Source organism: Cydia strobilella, chromosome 2 (assembly GCF_947568885.1).
Source record: "Cydia strobilella chromosome 2, ilCydStro3.1, whole genome shotgun sequence".
Taxonomy (NCBI): domain Eukaryota; kingdom Metazoa; phylum Arthropoda; class Insecta; order Lepidoptera; family Tortricidae; genus Cydia; species Cydia strobilella.
Window position 1 is genome coordinate 22,113,797 of NC_086042.1, and position 18,675 is coordinate 22,132,471.

At 34.2% G+C, this 18,675-nt stretch overlaps 2 protein-coding genes across 3 annotated transcripts in view; one reads left to right on the forward strand and one right to left on the reverse strand.

The window, feature by feature from the left end:
• LOC134755476 (sodium/potassium-transporting ATPase subunit beta-1-like) lies at window positions 1–992 on the forward strand. Its single transcript, XM_063692031.1, has one exon. It carries the CDS (start codon window positions 40–42, stop codon window positions 958–960), a length of 921 nt encoding a protein of 306 aa, XP_063548101.1. The 5' UTR covers window positions 1–39; the 3' UTR covers window positions 961–992.
• Window positions 993–1,836: 844 nt separating this feature from the next.
• Window positions 1,837–18,675, reverse strand: part of LOC134753738 (chaoptin) — a 75,453-nt gene continuing 58,614 nt past the window's right edge. The window contains exons 11-26 of one of the 2 annotated variants that reach the window (XM_063689677.1): window positions 18,435–18,654; window positions 18,137–18,358; window positions 17,648–17,889; window positions 17,402–17,574; window positions 11,340–11,421; window positions 11,045–11,210; window positions 10,751–10,893; window positions 9,962–10,103; window positions 9,179–9,313; window positions 8,684–8,881; window positions 8,115–8,258; window positions 7,527–7,667; window positions 7,197–7,439; window positions 6,866–7,101; window positions 6,617–6,743; window positions 1,837–5,912 (exon numbers count right to left, since the gene is read on the reverse strand). In XM_063689677.1, coding sequence (XP_063545747.1) covers window positions 5,808–5,912; window positions 6,617–6,743; window positions 6,866–7,101; window positions 7,197–7,439; window positions 7,527–7,667; window positions 8,115–8,258; window positions 8,684–8,881; window positions 9,179–9,313; window positions 9,962–10,103; window positions 10,751–10,893; window positions 11,045–11,210; window positions 11,340–11,421; window positions 17,402–17,574; window positions 17,648–17,889; window positions 18,137–18,358; window positions 18,435–18,654 — 2,719 coding nt within the window. In that variant the 3' untranslated portion in view covers window positions 1,837–5,807. The remainder of the gene's footprint in view (window positions 5,913–6,616; window positions 6,744–6,865; window positions 7,102–7,196; window positions 7,440–7,526; window positions 7,668–8,114; window positions 8,259–8,683; window positions 8,882–9,178; window positions 9,314–9,961; window positions 10,104–10,750; window positions 10,894–11,044; window positions 11,211–11,339; window positions 11,422–17,401; window positions 17,575–17,647; window positions 17,890–18,136; window positions 18,359–18,434; window positions 18,655–18,675) is intronic. The other variant, XM_063689679.1, reaches the window with a different exon arrangement.

Below are 18,675 nucleotides of genomic sequence, written 5' to 3' on the forward strand. Positions count from 1 at the left end.
TTAAGCAGTATTATTAAGTGATGTTCGTCTATTCGTAAAATGGAATTAAGTGAATTAAATAGGGATCCTTCGCGGCCGTTGAACGTTGTTCGTATCGCGCCGAATAGTATCCGTGATGGTCTTCCTAATCCTCCTCCTAAGCCTCCGGAGTTAATTCCCCCTCATATTCAGCAGCAAGAACAACAAAAACGAAAATGGTACCAATTCTGCTACGATAAACAAAACAAAACTGTTTGCGACAGATCTTGCACGAGCTGGTTATATATTTTGTCTTACTCCATTTTCTACATCATATTTTTGTGCGTGTTTACATTGATTTTACTTTATGCATCCTTATGCATCATTAAAAGTATTGGAGTTTACAATAACGACCCTGAAAAATTACTCTTATGTCCCGGACATGGTAATATAGGCTTAACTGCCATACCGACTGCTGTCAATAAAAAGTCACTAATTTCGTACAAAGATAGTGATTATGTGAAATATGTGGTCGCCCTGGAAAATGTCAGTAAAAAGTATTCAGATGTCATCAAGCAGCTAGGACCGTGCGGAGTAGCACCTTTCGGATACGGAGACGCGCCTTGTGTTATTGTAAAAATAAACAGACATTACGGCTCGAGCGCATTACCTCTGAAACCTCGAAGTTTTAACTCTAGCCACATTCCTCGTAAAATTCAGCTATTGGCAAGCACGGCTTCCAAGCTCTGGTTGCACTGTAGCGGCAGCAGTCCTTATGATACAGAACATATTGGCACAGTTAAGTACTATCCAGACCCTCCAGGATTCGACCCAGGAATATATGCCCCGGGCAACGTCTCTAACACTGGTCTGGTCGGACTGCAGTTCTCTAATTTTACTAAAGGAATGGCTTTATCCATTGAGTGTAGTTTGTATTATGAAGGCGGTAAATCTACGGTGGACTTTGTTCTTTACGTTAGCAGCTCGCAAAAAGTAACATAAGAATTAGTTTTAGTTTGCTAAATATTAACAAAAACATTTCTAATCTAGCTTGGTTATTCCCACCCATTACCATCAAGTTGTTAATATAACTGGTAACGACTGAGATATTTTAACAGTATTGAACATGAAAAAGATCTCGAGTTTTACTTAGTTCCCAACTTTTCTGAGTGGTAACAGGTGAGAAAGATAAATCTCAGTTGTAACAACCTGCTGGTAACAGATGGGAATAATCCTCCATCTTCAGAGCTCGAAATGTAATAAGTCGTTTTTACACTAAGCAATAACTGAAATGCTTCTAATAAAATATAAATAAAAGGAGAGCGACATTGTTGTGTTTATTTCGACTCGTGTTATTGCATTCTGTACCATTTTGTTGATTGATCCGTAGATTCCATCGTGATGGCTGGGTGATCCAATTTGTGTCACAACGGGGTATACAATTTCAGCCTTGCATTTAATAAATACTTATCTGCAGTCTCAAGGAGGGCTACATTACTGTAGGTGTGTCATGTACATTTGTTAAGCCAGCAAGTAAATTACGTGAATGATACAATACAATACAAATAAAATACAAATATTCTTTATTGCTCACCAATATGAAAAAGAACATGACATACAAATTAAGCACTAATTAAACTATGGTAGACAACAGGCGGTCTTATCGCTAAAGAGCGATCTCTTCCAGATAACCTTAGGGTAATGGAGACAAGGGAAAAAAACAAGTAATATGAGTAGGTGTTGCAGTGAGTGATCTTGGATAGGTTGCCTTTTCACATTACAATATTTTCAGGGTAATTTTTAAATTAAAAGAATAAACAAGAAGATATTTAAAAAAAACCCATACCTATTAATCATGTACAAAATGAAACAATCAACTTTCGCAATAATTTATTGATACTCTAATAATTCAATAATTTATTTCACACTATTATAGACTCGTAAGTAGTGAAGACAATAACTTTCCCTTGTTCTAAATAGTATCCACATTAAATAAATACATTTTATAAAATGTACCTAAACCAGGAAATTAAAATATCGTTTATATATTAAATTTTAAGAATTTTATTTACAACACTATGTTTATAATATTATTCGTTCGACCGAATTACGCATTTTGTAGTCCTTTCTGCGATTGGTATAATCAATGTTCAATTGATAACGACTAAGCTATGACATGAATTAGTAACTCTTATAAAGCGATCAAAATGACCTTAAATACCGAAAGACGTTAAAAATTAAGTTTTTTATTCCAATCCCATAAAGGAAGACTGAGCATAGATAATATCTACGATGATCTAAAATTGCTCTTCACTTGTATTAAATAACGGGTTGGCACTAGCTATATCTATCACAATGGGACCTTGCAGAGTGGAAATATAAATTATTTTTATCATAATTCATAACATTCATAACGTTGCAAAATATATTTTTTCGAAGCCGTTCTTTGTAGCGTTAAGTGGATTTGTAATTTAAAGGTAAAGGGAAAACTAAATATACCTATTTGAAGGTTAAACAATGACTAACGATGAAGGATTAAAAATAATAAACAACTAAAAATCACGAAGAAAAATACGTCTTTATATTAGTTGACAAACTCAATCGTTCGGAAACTGAATTTAATTTTGACCATTTGTTATTTAACAGGTAAATTTACAGGTAACTAGTATTATGTAAGATATCAAATATTTACATAATTATATGTATTTCATAATCATTAATCAGTAAAAGCGCTGATTTGAGAAAGTCATATTTAAAAAAATAAAAATAACAAAACCATTGATGCTTATACAAAATAGGTGGGTTCCACAAAATTTGTATTTCAGCTAAAATAATGATTATAATTTTAGTTAAAAGTTATAAATGTTATAATATATTTGATCATCGAGTTTGAATTAGCAATTGACATTCTGAACGCTACATTATCTATAGAGAAGCTTTATAAGATATAGGTATTATTTAAATTCAGCTACCATTCCCTATTAGTTCAGCAATATCCATCATAGGCATTATCAAAAATATAATTATAGCAATATATATCACAAAATATATTCATTGTTTCAACGATATTCATTTGTTTTCAATGCCGAAACCGTTTTCTAACATGCGTTTAAAAAAAAAACGAAGATTCTCTAATTACTTTTTCATAAAAACTAAAATATTATGCAATTAATAAGTAATTATTTATTTAATTATAATAAGAAAAACTGAAAAATATTTCTTTTAAATTATATGAAATAGTGAAGGCAAGGGCATTGAAAACAAATGTAGACTTGTAGGCCTGACACCGCCTCCACTGGACCACTGAAGAAGAGGTATACGATTGAAATCACTGTCGCTGTCGCTGACCTAATGTAAGAATTGCAAGAAAACACACACAAAATTATATTTATAAAAAACGTTTTTAGTATTCATCAGGTAGGTAGATGTTTTCTTTAGTAAAATTACCTTTACCTTTTCGCCGCCACGTCAATAAAGTAATCAAATAAAAGTGTCATCAATGCCATGTTCAAAATTGCACGTAAACAACCCGTATAACATATATTATCAAGTCGTGGTGTGTGGGGCACGAAATGTACCTACTAACTTTATATCAAGTCAATGGCAGCGAAAAGGTTAAAATATATAGCTATATTAAATGTGTATACAGAGATTTCTATACAGGTAAGGTTAATTTTCTCTTCATTACGTATAAAATAAATAAATAAATATAATGGGACCATCTAACACAAAGGTTAATAAGGCTTTTGTTGTGGGTACTAGACGACGATATAATATAATAGAAAACATCCACAACTCATGAAGAAATATTTATGATTAACACACAACGGGATTCAAACCCGAGACCAGCTTCCTAGGCAGGTTCATGATGTCATAAAGGACAATAATAAATAAAATGTTACTGATATTAGGGTAAACAACTCATTTCCGATCAACCAATGATTGCCAATTTGATTCAAATAAGCTATTATCAGTTTCCAGCAAAAATAAGTGGCTATGGCTGGAGTTTTTTAGTGCGGATTATTGGATATGTTACCGTATAAAAATCGCTCATTATGTATTATTGCAATTCTCTACAATATATAGGTGTTCCTACTTATAGAGGTCCTAACTGTACATGCCTTAACTTAAAGCATAATCTACAAATAACCTCAACAAGCTTTAAAATAATGTGGAAAAATCAAGCATAATTATGTTTATAAAAATATATATTTATAGATACATATTAACGGAAAACGCAATTTACTTTGATTTATTGTATATTAGTAGTTCGTCTTCACGTTATCGTCATTATTAGACCGGCAAGCACGTTCTGTAAAGCCTAACTATCACAACAACTCAGTCGTCACAGAGAACAAAATGTATATTATATGTAAATGTATATATATATATAATTATGTGAATGTGTATTACATATAAAATCAATACAGCAAGTATTAAACTTTGAATTTTAGCTATATCAATGGTCGTAGTACATAACCTGCCAGCCGTTCTAAAATATTCAGATCAGTCATTCATATCCTACATTACTCTTATGTTGACTAAACAAGAACATTGTTCTTAGATACCATTAGAGCTACTGACATTGAATATGCAATGAAATATATTTTAACAGTTATATTGATAAACTTTGTAGACAGCTAAACAATGATGCCAAACAGTGTAAAGAGGAAACTTGCATAAATCCTGTATTCATTATAAATAAATAATTTCCACTTGTTTTGAAATTAGCACATACAGCCTAAAATCTTTACTAATAACAAACGTGCATGTAATGAATACAGAATTTACAATTTTAACTTTAAGAGAGATAGTGACTCTGAAATAAGATAGATAAAATATCTAGAAATTTATTTTTGTACAAATGTTTAAGAGCACAGTTAATATCCAAACAATCAATGCAGGAGTTGTTCATCTAATTGGCTATTAAAAGGTACCTATTAAAGAACCTATATCTAAAGGTTACTAATACACAAACCATACACCTAAAATAATATTGTAAACCTTAATAATGGACGAACACATCTCATTCCAGTGAATGCAGTCTACTTATACCATCAAATATTAAGTCATTGCTTTCCTGCGAACAAATCTTAACCCGACATAAATGCAACTCCTCGACGCATTAAGTGCACTTCCACACATAAACGATTAAAATGTTTTAATCTTTTCATTTCGATATCATTACAAGCGCACCTTCAACTTGGACATTTCTCCGGACAAAAATCACAGAGGTTTTTTGTAAGGCAGTGCACGAAATGAGTGAAATCTAAAAAAAATACTCTTAATTCTACGCACACTCAAAAAAGGTTCCAACTTTGTATACCAAGTTGCAAGAGAAACAAGTATATTTCAGTTGGTTACGTTTAATCTCTTGAGATCACATCAGTTGCCTCATCTTTTAAAACGGCAATTAATCACGCACAGTAGGCAACACTAGAGTTGTAGGTATGCAATCAATTACAAAAGTCCTTTATACAACTAATCAATCGCGTATCTCACTCAGCTTCACTTTTTACCTCGAAGTGTCTATTTCACGTACTATTACTACGACGATCCAAATTTGGCTATTTGGGAGCACATATTGGGAGATTCAGTGGGTTGTAATGTAGGCCATTTATACATGTACCTACATTCAGATAGAAAATGGATACTAAAATCTACACCATCTCACTCTTCTGGTTATAATGGTACAGGACAATTTCTGATGTCCTAGCAGGTCAATATTTTCTCAGTTGAGCAATTAGAATAATTACCCAAATATTACGGCACGTTACTCCCTAAATACCATATATTCGTGCTAGGATAAGGTGGAATTCTTCATATACCCCAAGGAGCCAATATAGACCTCATACGTAAAGACATGTTAGAAGCAACATGCCGGCAACGATAAGCAAATTGGGCATGCTTCGAATTCCACTACTCCAGCCGCAGTCTAAATCTCGATTCAGTACCTGAAAAAAGAATGCTATTTTTTAAACTTCCAATTTAAATTTAAAATTTTGTAGTACCTAGATTAAATTCTTTGGCAGTTATAAAAGTATAAGTACCTATAAGTCTTCTAAAAGATATTTATAATTATACAAGAATAATACAAATTATAAAAACTTAGCATTAACTATGTATGTATGTATTATGCAATATAATTATGTAGGTATGTATGTGTATACCGGGTGTTTCCTGTAACAGGAGCATTAAATTAAGCTGTAGGTTTTACTCCTCAACCTCAAACTGACCAACATTTTGTTCAGAACTTTAAAAAAAAAACTTGTGTTTTGATTTTCATTACACTTTAAAATTTATTATGTTTAAAGGGTGTCAAGCAACGTCAAACACACAGATGGCAACGTACATTGAAAATAATATTTAATTAGTATGAACAAGGTATAATCTAAAAATTTCATAATTTTAAAAAGTTGCTGAACAAATGTTGGTCAGTTTGAGGCGTACAGCCTCCAGTTTAATTTATTGCTCCTATTACAGGAAACACCGTGTATATTATATGAGACAAACGGATCGGTAAGTTTACGGTAGTTTAAGTTAATATTACTGGTTCATTTAATAAATCCTGCATCCCGTTATTGGTCAAATCCGTTAAATGTGAATGGTAATTCGTAACTTGATGTAACAGGTACCTAAAAAAAGTGGCCAAACTTACATCACTAAACGTTCTGTTGTCATAGTACGAGCACCTCGCAAATCTGACATCATCTCGCGTTGCAACACACTTCGAGGGACTTTCGCAAAGATATTGTCTTCTTTTGCGGTCCCATGCTTCTATCCACCTTTAAAAAAATAAAATAAAATATTAATTTCGCCAAATTAGAAACAGTTTTCCACATCAACTTCTGTTACATTTCTTGATTCTGATTTATATGCGCTTTACAATAACATAAATTCCAATTACCCAATTCCACAATCACAGTAAATCGGATTGTCAGCTACTAAAATGTCTTCAAGGAACATGCTGTTGGGTACTCCTGGCCATTCTCTTGTGCCCGGATTAGGCGCCCTCATCAGATAATTCGACCTCAGATCAAGCGTTATATTCTTGACACGACCTGGGCCCCAGAACACTTCAGGTGGTATCTCTTCTATGCTCGTATTAAAAATCGTAAGCTTCAGAACTTTCGAATGTACACCCTAAAGATAAAACGTATTTAGTACAGTACGAGTTCATAAACAAAGATGTATTATAAGTGTTTTATATCGACGAAAGAAAAATATTTTATACATACGCTAAGCAGATATGGTGAAAGGAACTTCATTCCTCTTCCTGTTATAGTAATGTTATTAAGTTTGCACGGCAACTGGCCACTTAATTCTTTACCAAGTTCAACAGCTGGACTTTCGACTTCCAGTAAAAGATTTTCCAAAGCCGCGTTGTGTGTCAACATTTTTGGAACACTAAAGTCTCTGACGTTATCGTATACAGTAATTTTTAGTGTTCTGAGTCCATACATTTTGTTAAAGACACCATGCTGGAAATTAAAAATCGTGTAATGTAATACATTGCCATAAGGTAGCTGCCCAAAACAATCAACAAAATGCTTTTTATGGAATCATACCTCAAGTATTTTCAATCGAAGATGTGTGAGGTCAATATATTCTAGCCTCGGTGATAGTCCGTAAAGACTAGTATTCATCAACGCCGTTATAGGATTGCCGGATAAAGAAAGCCAACGCAGCTCGTTTAAGGAGTGTGTCGCCTGAAATACGAGTATATATCAAAACAAGACTATAAATAGAAGTATTTAGGTACATAACAGTTACGATTCTTCTCATAATTACATGAGCCTATGACATGTGACGTTACAGGCCGCGCGATTTTTTTATTTTGTTTTGTATGAGGCTTGAAAATGCACGCGCCGCATTTATTTTCGCAATTTGGAAGTTTCTAGGACACAATAGATAGCAGGATTATTAGATACATTTTAATCTCACGGGAAGTAGAATCGATTAGCATCTTCCAAAAAATGCATGCAATCACCTAGCTAATTCTGGCATCGTCCTCATCCTCACCGTCTTTTACCTCAAACTCTCCCTTACCTTACCTTTCATCTATCTTCTTTACATGACCAAACCATCTCAACATACTCTTTGTAATTATTGGTACTACATATTTACTAAATTCATTAAATACAATAACATCTTACCACTGGCACGGTACTAAGGTCGTTGTAGGAAACATCCAGCTTCCTCAAATGAGTTAGTTTGGCTATTGCGTCTGGTGCGATTGATGGCAGATTGTTATATGAGAGATCTAAACCCTTTAGCTTTGGCAACTGCAACGTTGGCACCTAAAATATGTGTTACGTGATTAGTCTAATTCTAAGTCTAGTACATAAGTTTTTGGCAAAAAATTCATTTTTGGTACAAGCATTTATCGCTGACTGTACTTTTCTTTTCACAGGCAACTAATAATCATCGAGACAATTCAAACAACCTCAAATACAATTAGGTTGCGTTGTTTTATCACAGAGTTCCTATGGCCACCTCTTGTCTCCATCATCAGATCAGCTCAATGGTACCATAATATTGCATTGTCACCCGACTTACATATGTATGCAAATTTTCAGCTTCATCGGAAACCGGGAAGTGGGTTAACTGTAACTTGTTGAAACATTTGATTACAGACCGATGCACAGACTACGGGACAGGTGAAACTAAATAAAAGCTTGTAAAAAGAAACACGGATTTTTTAAATACAGAGATGCGTAAATACCTGTAATAGGCTGACATTTCTTAAACCCAAATACAAAAGTTTTCTCTCCAATCCTTTGAAAGCGTTGTTCTCACGGTCTCCAGAATTAAATGGAGAGTTATGGCTAAGGTCCAACCATCGGAGCTTAGGTAATGCTGTAAATGTGCCGCCTTCTATACGAACCAGGTGATTGTCCGACAAATCGAGCCAGGCCAGAGACTGGAAACACATGTTTAAAAATGACGTTTTTCAGTAACTAAGATATTTTTTTCTATAGAAACTGAAAACAAGAAATAATTTAATGATCTAAGCAAATCAATAATGGATCGATTACAAATGACAACTATGAAAGCGATGTGATGGCCGAAATGAATGTGGTAAAACTAGGGTAAAACTCTATATATACCTACAATGTACTATACATATTTCAGTATCGTAGAATATCAATTAGGTATCGAATACAGGTAGATTAACTACCTTATTTTAAATAAAATTTTGAAATTCTTAAAGATCTACCTTATATAGAATATTCTGCGGATATTGTTTTTTTTGGTGATACACTCTCTGATGATCTCGTCTAGCCGTGTGGTACATGTACTCATCGCTGTAGTCCTGTTCGTCGGGCCAGTACTCGCCCACTTGGTCGGAGTTCTGGCAACACATGCAGGGATAGGACAACTCATTAGCACTACGCACACGCTGGCAATGACTACAGAGCTCGTTAGTCGCCAAGCACACAGGGTTGCGGTTATTTTATGGCAATCAAACCAAACTTGTTAGTCAGAAACCAATTAAGGATTTACGGCAAAATGGAACATCATCAAATGGTTATGAGAAAAGTGTCACAGCCTCGCAAGTCCTGGAGTGATTTTTGAATTGGGATCCATTTCCTATAAATAGCCAGTTAGGTGATCCATACTTTTATGGCACAGTTTTGATACCACTGTGCAGTCTAGGACAAAGGAATACACAGCTACACACGTTGCTATATGATGTAGATCGTCTACTGCCCTATCAGGGTTAAACACTTTTTATATATAAACTAAGCGGACTTACGAGAGTGGACTATGGGCTGAATTTGCATTCTTACATAAAATCTTTACACCTTACGAAGGTTGTAAAATTAGCCCTGACATTATTTAATTTTATATCCATAACTAGATACTTTTGCAATCCATTGAATAAAAATCTACTGTTTCCATAATCAATCAAGCTGTTAGTTTATATTCTACTTCAAACTGTCTCAACCAAATCTTTGACACTACAATGCAGAATTAAAATGATATAAAATAGCTGTACCTTAAATCTCTGAACCAAGTCAGATATCGCAATTGAAGGAATGTTGTTACCGCTGAGGTCAAATTCGACGAGATTGGCTGCTGCTGAAGACGATAGAGAAGATGTTGGGACCCTCGATAGCTGATTTTCGGACAAGTCAAACCTGAAGTGTTTTATATCATCAATGTTTGCTACAGTACGGTCATTTAAAAAATATTTATTGTGTTTTGGGTAAAATATCATAATTCTCATTTATTATTATTACATAGGTATTAAAATTCATACTTGTACAAACAGTTTTACAGATTAGTTCAATCACTAAATTGGTAGATGACATATGAGAAAATAAATCGGATATCAACGGTTTATATCGGCAATAAAGAAAAACATTTGATCTTGTATTTATAGAAGGTTAGTCCTAATCTTCGTTTTTTAGCATTACAAAGAAATCCACAGAAGTATGCGTGCAGTTTTTATCAGGCTCTTTTGTTGTTAATACCTAATAAAGTGCCCAATTTTGAACCACAAGCTTACTTCTACGAAGTTCTTTCTAATGATTATAAAAACCGGACAAGTGAAAGTCTGACTTGCCCACCGAGGGTTCCATACTTTTTAGTATTTGTTGTTATAGCGGCATCATTTATGAAAATTTCAACTGTCTAGCTATCACGGTTCATGAGATACAGCCTGGTGACAGACAGACGGACAGTGGAGTCTTAGTAATAGGGTCCCGTTTTTACCCTTTGGGTACGGAACCCTAAAAAAACGTAGATTACATCTTATCGTTATTTGGTAGGTAGGTAAAATTACCTTTCCAACGCAGATGAAATAATCAAATTATCAGGGACATTTCTAAGGCGATTGTGGGACAAGTCAACGGACGTCAGATACTGCATATCGTGGAATATCTCAATCGGAATCTCCACTAGATGGTTATGAGATAAATCCAATATCTGAAAATATTTAATTTAATTGACAAAAAAACACAATATGTAACATCAGTTATAAATCAAATGAATTATATAAGAAAAAAAATACAGTTAGTATAGGCTCACAATATAATTTTGCTAGTGTAATAAAATTAAAAATACGAAATAAATTAACCTGTAAATTTTTAGCTTTTTTGAAGCAATCGTATTCCAAATCATATATTTCATTATGCGACAAATCCAAATATTGCAGCATGACCATAGATCCAAAAACATCACGAGTAACATTACGAATTCTATTGTGTGAAAGCCGAAGTTCCGAAAGAGTTAAGTCTGCGTGCCTGTAATAATGTCAGATTTAACATACATAATATAATAAATAATTATTTGTACTACTACTATTTGTAACTTCACGTTTATATCAAAATTGACTTCTTAGCGGTACGTGTCTTTATTTTAGTAATGTTTACCTGAAGTAATACGGGGCAATATATGTAATATTATTGTGAGAGAAATCCAATACTCTGATATTGACGGATACAGTCCCAAGATCTGAAAGACACAAGCAATTTAGTATTATAGGCAAAAACAAAGCTAGGTACTTAAAAACAAAAGACTTGCGACTAAAATAGGTGTAGTTAAGTACGGGCAAAATGTTTTAAAGTTTCATTTGGCCGAATTTCATTTCGCAACTTTATATAATCCAACCTAACCTAACCCAACCTAGTACGTCATTTTCATTTCCCAACTATGGGGTTAGGAAATGAAATGGTTGCGAAATAATTATTTGGTAATGATTGGTTTATCAAATGAAACTTTGGCGAAAAGTTGGTTGCCAAGTAAAATTCGGTAATACAATCTTCGCCAAAAAGGGAGTACAGCACCAAAACCCTACTTCACGGACGATCATGCTTTGAGATCACCCTGACCCACGCTTAATATTATTCTTTATCTCCCATGTAAATATCAACAGATTTATACATTCATTCTTTTTTTTTGTTAGAAAGTGCATCGTTTTTGTTCTAAAAATAGATTTTATACGAAATAACTTAATTTATACGAAAATGATATATTAAATGCCCTAATATGAAGTTTTAGAGAAATGTTGCTTCAATTGAAGCGCGGCAACGTCGAACTTCCCCCCCTCCTCCCACTAAACGTGCGGTTGCTCTCGATGGCTCTCGGTCTGAATCTACTCAAGACCAGCTAAGAATCAACTGTGCCAAGTTTCAGCGCATAGTCACAAAATGCTAGGTGTCGTGCACTATCAAACCAGCTAAAACAGTATTTTTGACCAAAGAAACAGTTGATCTTTTCCTATTGGACATTTGTATGGGTCCTTATCTATTTTTTTTTTTTTTATGAAATAGGAGGCAAACGAGCAGACGGATCACCTGATGGAAAGCGATTACCGCCGCCCATGGACACCCGCAACACCAGAGGGGTTGTAAGTGCGTTGCCGGCCTTTAAGATGGGAAAACGCTCTTTTCTTGAAGGTTTGAAGGTCATATCGGTCCGGAAATACCGCAGGCGACAGGTTGATATACAATTGAAATAAAACTTTGTTTCTTTATAGTACAAGTTAGCAATATGGTGTAAGAATGTTGTGTTTAAGGTGGTTCGATTTTCATACAAAATTCAATCTGCTTTAATTAAGGCACTACACACTATTACTACACAAATATTTGCTCATTTATCTACTTTCGAATATTCGTTTGCGCTAAATTAATAGAAAAACTTTGTTTCATACAGAAATCATACATAAATCAACGTAATTTTTTCATCAATTTTACGTATGTGTGTGTCACAAATGTCGTGTACAAATACGTTGCGTGCGACGTTGCCACTCTATGACGTTGGCGACGTTGCCTGGCCGACCTGGCAGGATTTGCAGTGCCGTCATGTTTAGTGCATTCTTTGTTGACAGTGTTGACACTGACACATAGGGTCATGTTTATTGTGTCAATTTGTTTGTATAAATTGAAAATGATAGCAACGTCTAAATCAAGTTACAAAAATCATCGGTGTTCTGGTCCGCGAAAACCAGAAAAATTCAGACTCAATTGAAGCGGAATTCATGATGGTGAAGTTTCGTAAGGTAGGTACAGTTTCATTCCTTCATTGTACATTGTAATTTTCTCGTGCCGATCTTTTTAGAAAATAATTCTCACTTCTTCCGTAATGGTAGATATAAGCAGTGAACAATACCTATATAATGTAATTATTACTGTTTTGGTTGCCGAATAGTCAATGTGTCACTAACTCTAGGTTTTTTTAGGTATTGTGCAAAATGAAGAGGCATTCTTGGAAATATAATGTTTTCCTTCATTAGCCAGAAAAAATCAGGACATCCTCACTGCAATAAAGTAAAATAAAACATTTCCTGGGGATGAAAATTATGGAATTTTGTCTATGAATGAAAAACACAATTATTACTAGGTAATTTGTTGCATCATCTTTCTTCCTATAACATTAGAGATTTTGTGCTATCATGATATTATTTTTCTTTCAGGTACAGGGACAACTACGGCTAACAAATATGAAAAAATGTTATTTCATTTGTTGTGTGAATCCATCTACACCAACAAGACATCCACTGCTGGACATAGGCCTCCCCAGGGATCTCCACAACGACTGGTCTTGCAAGACCGGCCAAAATATCGAGAAATAAATAATATAAATAAACATGATAAATATCCCGTTTTCTATAATAGTTATAATTAGAAGGCCATGCAATGTTGTTACTCACTGCACCTACTTGAATCCAAAAAAATAAAATAAAAAAAGTTTTAATTTTATTTTACAATTACTACTTTATTATTAGTACATTACGATACAAGTGCGAAAAGTAGGAAATTGGCAACGAGTGGCGATAAATTGAAACACGACCGAAGGAAGTGTTTTAATCGACACGAGTTGCGAATTACCTTTTCGCACGTGTATTGTACAACGTTTTACAGTACATAATTATGGCCCTTTACATTTTCGACATATGCACGTATTGTACTAATTACTAGGGCGGTAACGTATATGTAGCACCATATGTACTAAAAAGTATTTTATAGTACATATGGTGCAACTTTCTCGCCCTAGTGCGTAAAGAGCACTTTTCATGCATATGTCGAAAGTTTAAAGGGCCATATGTACTGTAAAACGTTGTACGATACACGTGCGAATAGGTAATTCGCAACTCGTGTCGATTTAAAACACTCTCTGCGGTCGTGTTTTAATCTGTCGCCACTCGTTTCGAATTTTCCGCACTTGTATCGTAAATAACTATTTCAAACTGCAAGGGTACGATGATAGATCTCAATTCAATATAATTTTGCAACATCTGGCATTATTAGGTTATAAATTGTATGGAGATGAAATCTATCATCGTACCCTTCCAGTTTGAAAAATACTATAGAGGCTGGGCAGTAAGGGATTGCTTTACTTGTAGAACTATATTTAGCCCTTTAAAAAAAAACTGATACCTAACACTTACAAACCTGGACTTCCTTGGGCTAGTGCTACTAAGAATCGTCAGTATTCTCCATCCTTTCTGAGTTGGAAGAACCCAAAAAGGTGAGATTTGTGAAAGTCAGGTTTTCAATATATGTGGCGTTTTCAACCAAACAGGTACCTACTTATTGTTGTCATATTTCCATAAAGCTTCAAAATGAAATCAACCTAATCGACAACCGACAATGTGGTACCTTTTAGTTCAAAACGTCACATATTTTTATAAAACGTTATAAACTAATTTATTAATAATACTGAATATCTGGAAGAAAAAGAAAACATAAGTAAAAACTCAAAAATGCTCGTTTTCCCAGAGATAAGACCTAGCTAGATCGAACCCCTTACAGCAAATTTCATCGAAATCGTTAGAGCCGTTTCCGATATCACTGAAATATATTTCGGTTATATCGGAATCGGACAAGAATTCGAAGAATAAAAGGTATAAGAAACATAAGATAACACAAAAAGGACAAAAAAAAGTACCCCTGTCGTACCAGTTTCGAACCCGAATCCTCTTGCACGTATTTCCACGAACATACCGCAACGCCATTGCAGCATACTTACACTGCTTGAAATTGTCTACTACAAGCATCACGGAAACACTGTTTGCATGTGTGAGTAATAGTAGGAAATAGCATGACAGAAACACTCTGTCGACTTTAAAAGTGTTTTTTGCACTAATGAAGTATTCAATGTTTATTATAATAGTTCAATATTTATGTAAAAAGTGCGCTAAACATACTTTTAAGTATACAGATACCAACACTATTCCACAAAAAAATAAAACCTGAAAATTTGCGAAAGTGACGCCATCTAGCGGGGTTTAAGCTTTGGGTAACCTAGTCGAACCACCTTAATAAATACGTGAATCGGAAACATAATGTACGAATAATGGCCAAAAAACATTTTTGTCGACATTTCTATGGTAACATTTGTACGGCTACTTTGACCATACAAATATCGAATGTGGCATACAACTGTCGACACAGTTCCATACAAATGTCGGAAAGGTGCCATACCAATGTCGCCAGTCTTACAAATGCCACAAAAATAATAAATAGTGCCATAAAAAATTTGATACTACCATAAAATGTCGAAGCAATGACATATACTCGTACATGTCAAAAGCGCCTTACAATTAGCTGTATAGTGCCATACAAATGTCGATATTTAAACGTCCATATCTAGCTAACTATAAACAGTAGAGTGGTGCCTCGTACAGCAACCCTTCCTAAATAACGATGAATATAACGAATGTCCCAAAAAGGACGCTAGATTTCAATCTGCCGCCATTTTTGTATTTTAGTGTTAGCAACCCTAAAAAAAACTATTTGACAGCTGAATGTTTAGGGTTTGTAAAAATGGCGGGTTATACGAAAGATCAACGCGTTTTTATTAGTGAACAATATTTCAAAAGTAATGAAAGTTTGGCGGGTAAGTACAGTTCGAAAATTCCTAGTCGTGTGATCTTCGGGTGATCTTTCTGATCAGAACTGGCCCCCTAGATCTTGCGATTTAACGCCTTTAGACTTCTTTTTAGGACTTCTTTCTACAGTCTATGCCAATAAGCCCACAACCACTCATGCTTTAAAAGAGGAAATTCGACGCTGCATCGGAGAAATTCAGCCGCATCTATGCAAAATGGTCATAGAAAATTTTGACAAAAGAGTGCGTATGTGCCAGCAAAGCCTAGGAGGACATTTGCCTGACGTATTATTCCACAAATAACCCTATTTTATGTATTTCAAGATTTTATATACAAATGTATTATAACGAAAAAAAAAAGTGTTTTTCATCAATTTCAAATCTTTCGTCCTTTTTGGGACACCCTTTATATTATCAGCGCCTCGACGATGTTTGCAGAGGCGCGCACAGACGGTTTCCATGCTATCTTGCGTAAGCGCTCAGCCCAGTCCCAACAGCTTTCTGAAAGTATTATCCGATAGATACGACTGTCGAATATGGAGGCACCTGGTGGTTTTAACTGGGCGACCTGTATGTTGACCTGTATGGTGTTTAGTTCTTTTTTAGTTGTAGGTTAACTTATTAAATACTAACACTAGTTATTAGGTACTTAGCTTAAGACAAAGTAACAAAATCTATGGATTTTTATGATCTGCAATAAATGATTATTTAATTTAATTTAATTTTAATTTAATATAATTTAATTTAATTTTAATTTAATTTAATTTAATTATATCTGGTTTTCCAAATATTTAAAAAGGCCATACATATGTCGACAAAACACCCTCTTCTAAAATTGACCTGTAATATTTTATAGTGGATTAATCCCGATTTTAACATAAAAACTACTCCAACATTTTATTATAGTAAGCGGGCCTACAAGTAAGTCTATTAGAGGTTTAAAACCACAAGTGAGTTTACAATACTGGAGAACATTAATAAAACTCAGGCAAACTAATTATTTTCAAAATGAACCCTAACTTAATCGAATTGTGGTTTTAATACGCCCCTATATTGTAAAACTCGTCGAAATCGCTGGAGCCATTTTTGAGAAATTATTTAAAAAATATATACAAATGTATCTGAAAAAATATGATAGATTATTTTCCGCTACTGTACCTATAACTTTAACCCCATCATTCACATTAGCGTATGCAAACACTTTCACAGTCGTGACGTAAATAAGATATTTCAACTGTAAACAAACTATAATTAGGGGGACAACACATTTAATTTGTAATACGAATACCTACAACTTCTGAATCACCTTGTTCGGAAGGAAATTCATCATCCGAAATAAGTCCTGGTTGCAAAACAAAAAATAAAAATGTGCACAATAAAGCTTTAAAGCTTAAAAGAAAAAAGAGGCAATAGAATACAAATTCAACTTATTTAGAAAATGAAAACAATAAGTTGAACAATCAGTAGTGCAATGCTCCAATAGTATTAGTGTTCGAAACAAAAAACATTACTACTGTAATGTAATGAACGGCATGCAACTAATATTGATCTTAATTGATTATGATGGACGACCAACACAAAATAAACCGTAGGAATTACTTACTTAGTGCCTTAGGAGGCGCATAGAAATTTGAAGTGAAGAAACTGGGCGCATTTGAATCCGCCAGTGAAATAATTTCATTATAAGATGCATTTACTTTCAACGCCGTTGCAGACCCCACTTGGTCAAATACTGAAAACTTGAATATAAACAGTTTGTTGAAGGATAAATCCAACCTGAAAAAAGAAATATTATTAATTTCGTTTATTTAATTTTGATACCTATACAGAAAATGTAAATGTAACTTACTCGGCAAGTGCAGGTAAATTCTGAAATGCTTCATCAGTAATGTCGTTGATTATATTTCCTTTAAGTTTTATAACTTTCAAGTTATCCAAACCCGTAAATGCTCTCCTTTGAATTATTTCAATTAAGTTGTCCTCGATGAAAATTTCTTGGAGTTCTCTCAGATCTACAAACGTGTGTTGTACTATTTGTCTCATTTGATTATGAGATATGTAAACGGATTCCAATTGTTTGTGAATGTCACCCTAAAAAAAATTTTTTTTTTATTTAAGTAGAAGTTAATAATATAATAATTCAGCCTATATACGTCCCACTGCTGGGCCCAGGTCCTCTCATGCACGAGAGGGATTGGGCTATAGTCCCCACGCTAGCCCAATGCGGGTTGGGGACTTCACGTACACCTTTGAATTTCCTCCCGATGTTTTCAAAAAATATGTAAATAACTTAATTAAACATATGTACAGTATATAAGAGATTATATTATTCACCTACCTGAAGTGTCCCTTTCGAAAAGTGGTCAATATAATTGTCTTGTAAATTTAACGATCTCAGTTTGTATAAGAAATGAAACGACGTGTCAGGAACATTCTTCAGTTTGTTATTACTGAAATCCAAATACTGAAGCTCGATGAGAGCTTTAAGTGGTTCAAAAGGCAGAATCTTCACGTTGTCTGCTAAGCCGTTAACAATTTTTAACGTAGTTAAACTGTGCAACTAGAAATAAAGTTTATATTATTGTCTTAATAGGTTTCAATAACACATATCACATACTATTTTCAATTAAATTTACCTCAGCAAAAGCGAAGGGGTCAATGAAGTCGATATCGTTTTCAGAAAGGTCTAAGGTTTTGATAGACCGTACGTGCTCAAAGGCGCTCGATTCGATTCTATTGATCGTGCTCCCGTAGATCTTGAGATCTTCCAACTCCACTCCAAACTCTAAAAAGTCTTCCGATCTTATACTGCGTCTGATAAGCCTGCCTACAGCTAGGTATCGCAGGGATCTCATCCTGAAACATTTTACATATATT

What these genes read in the sequence shown, in the direction of transcription:
- LOC134755476 (XM_063692031.1), top strand. Translation starts at nt 40, where the DNA reads ATGGAATTAAGTGAATTAAATAGGGATCCTTCGCGGCCGTTGAACGTT.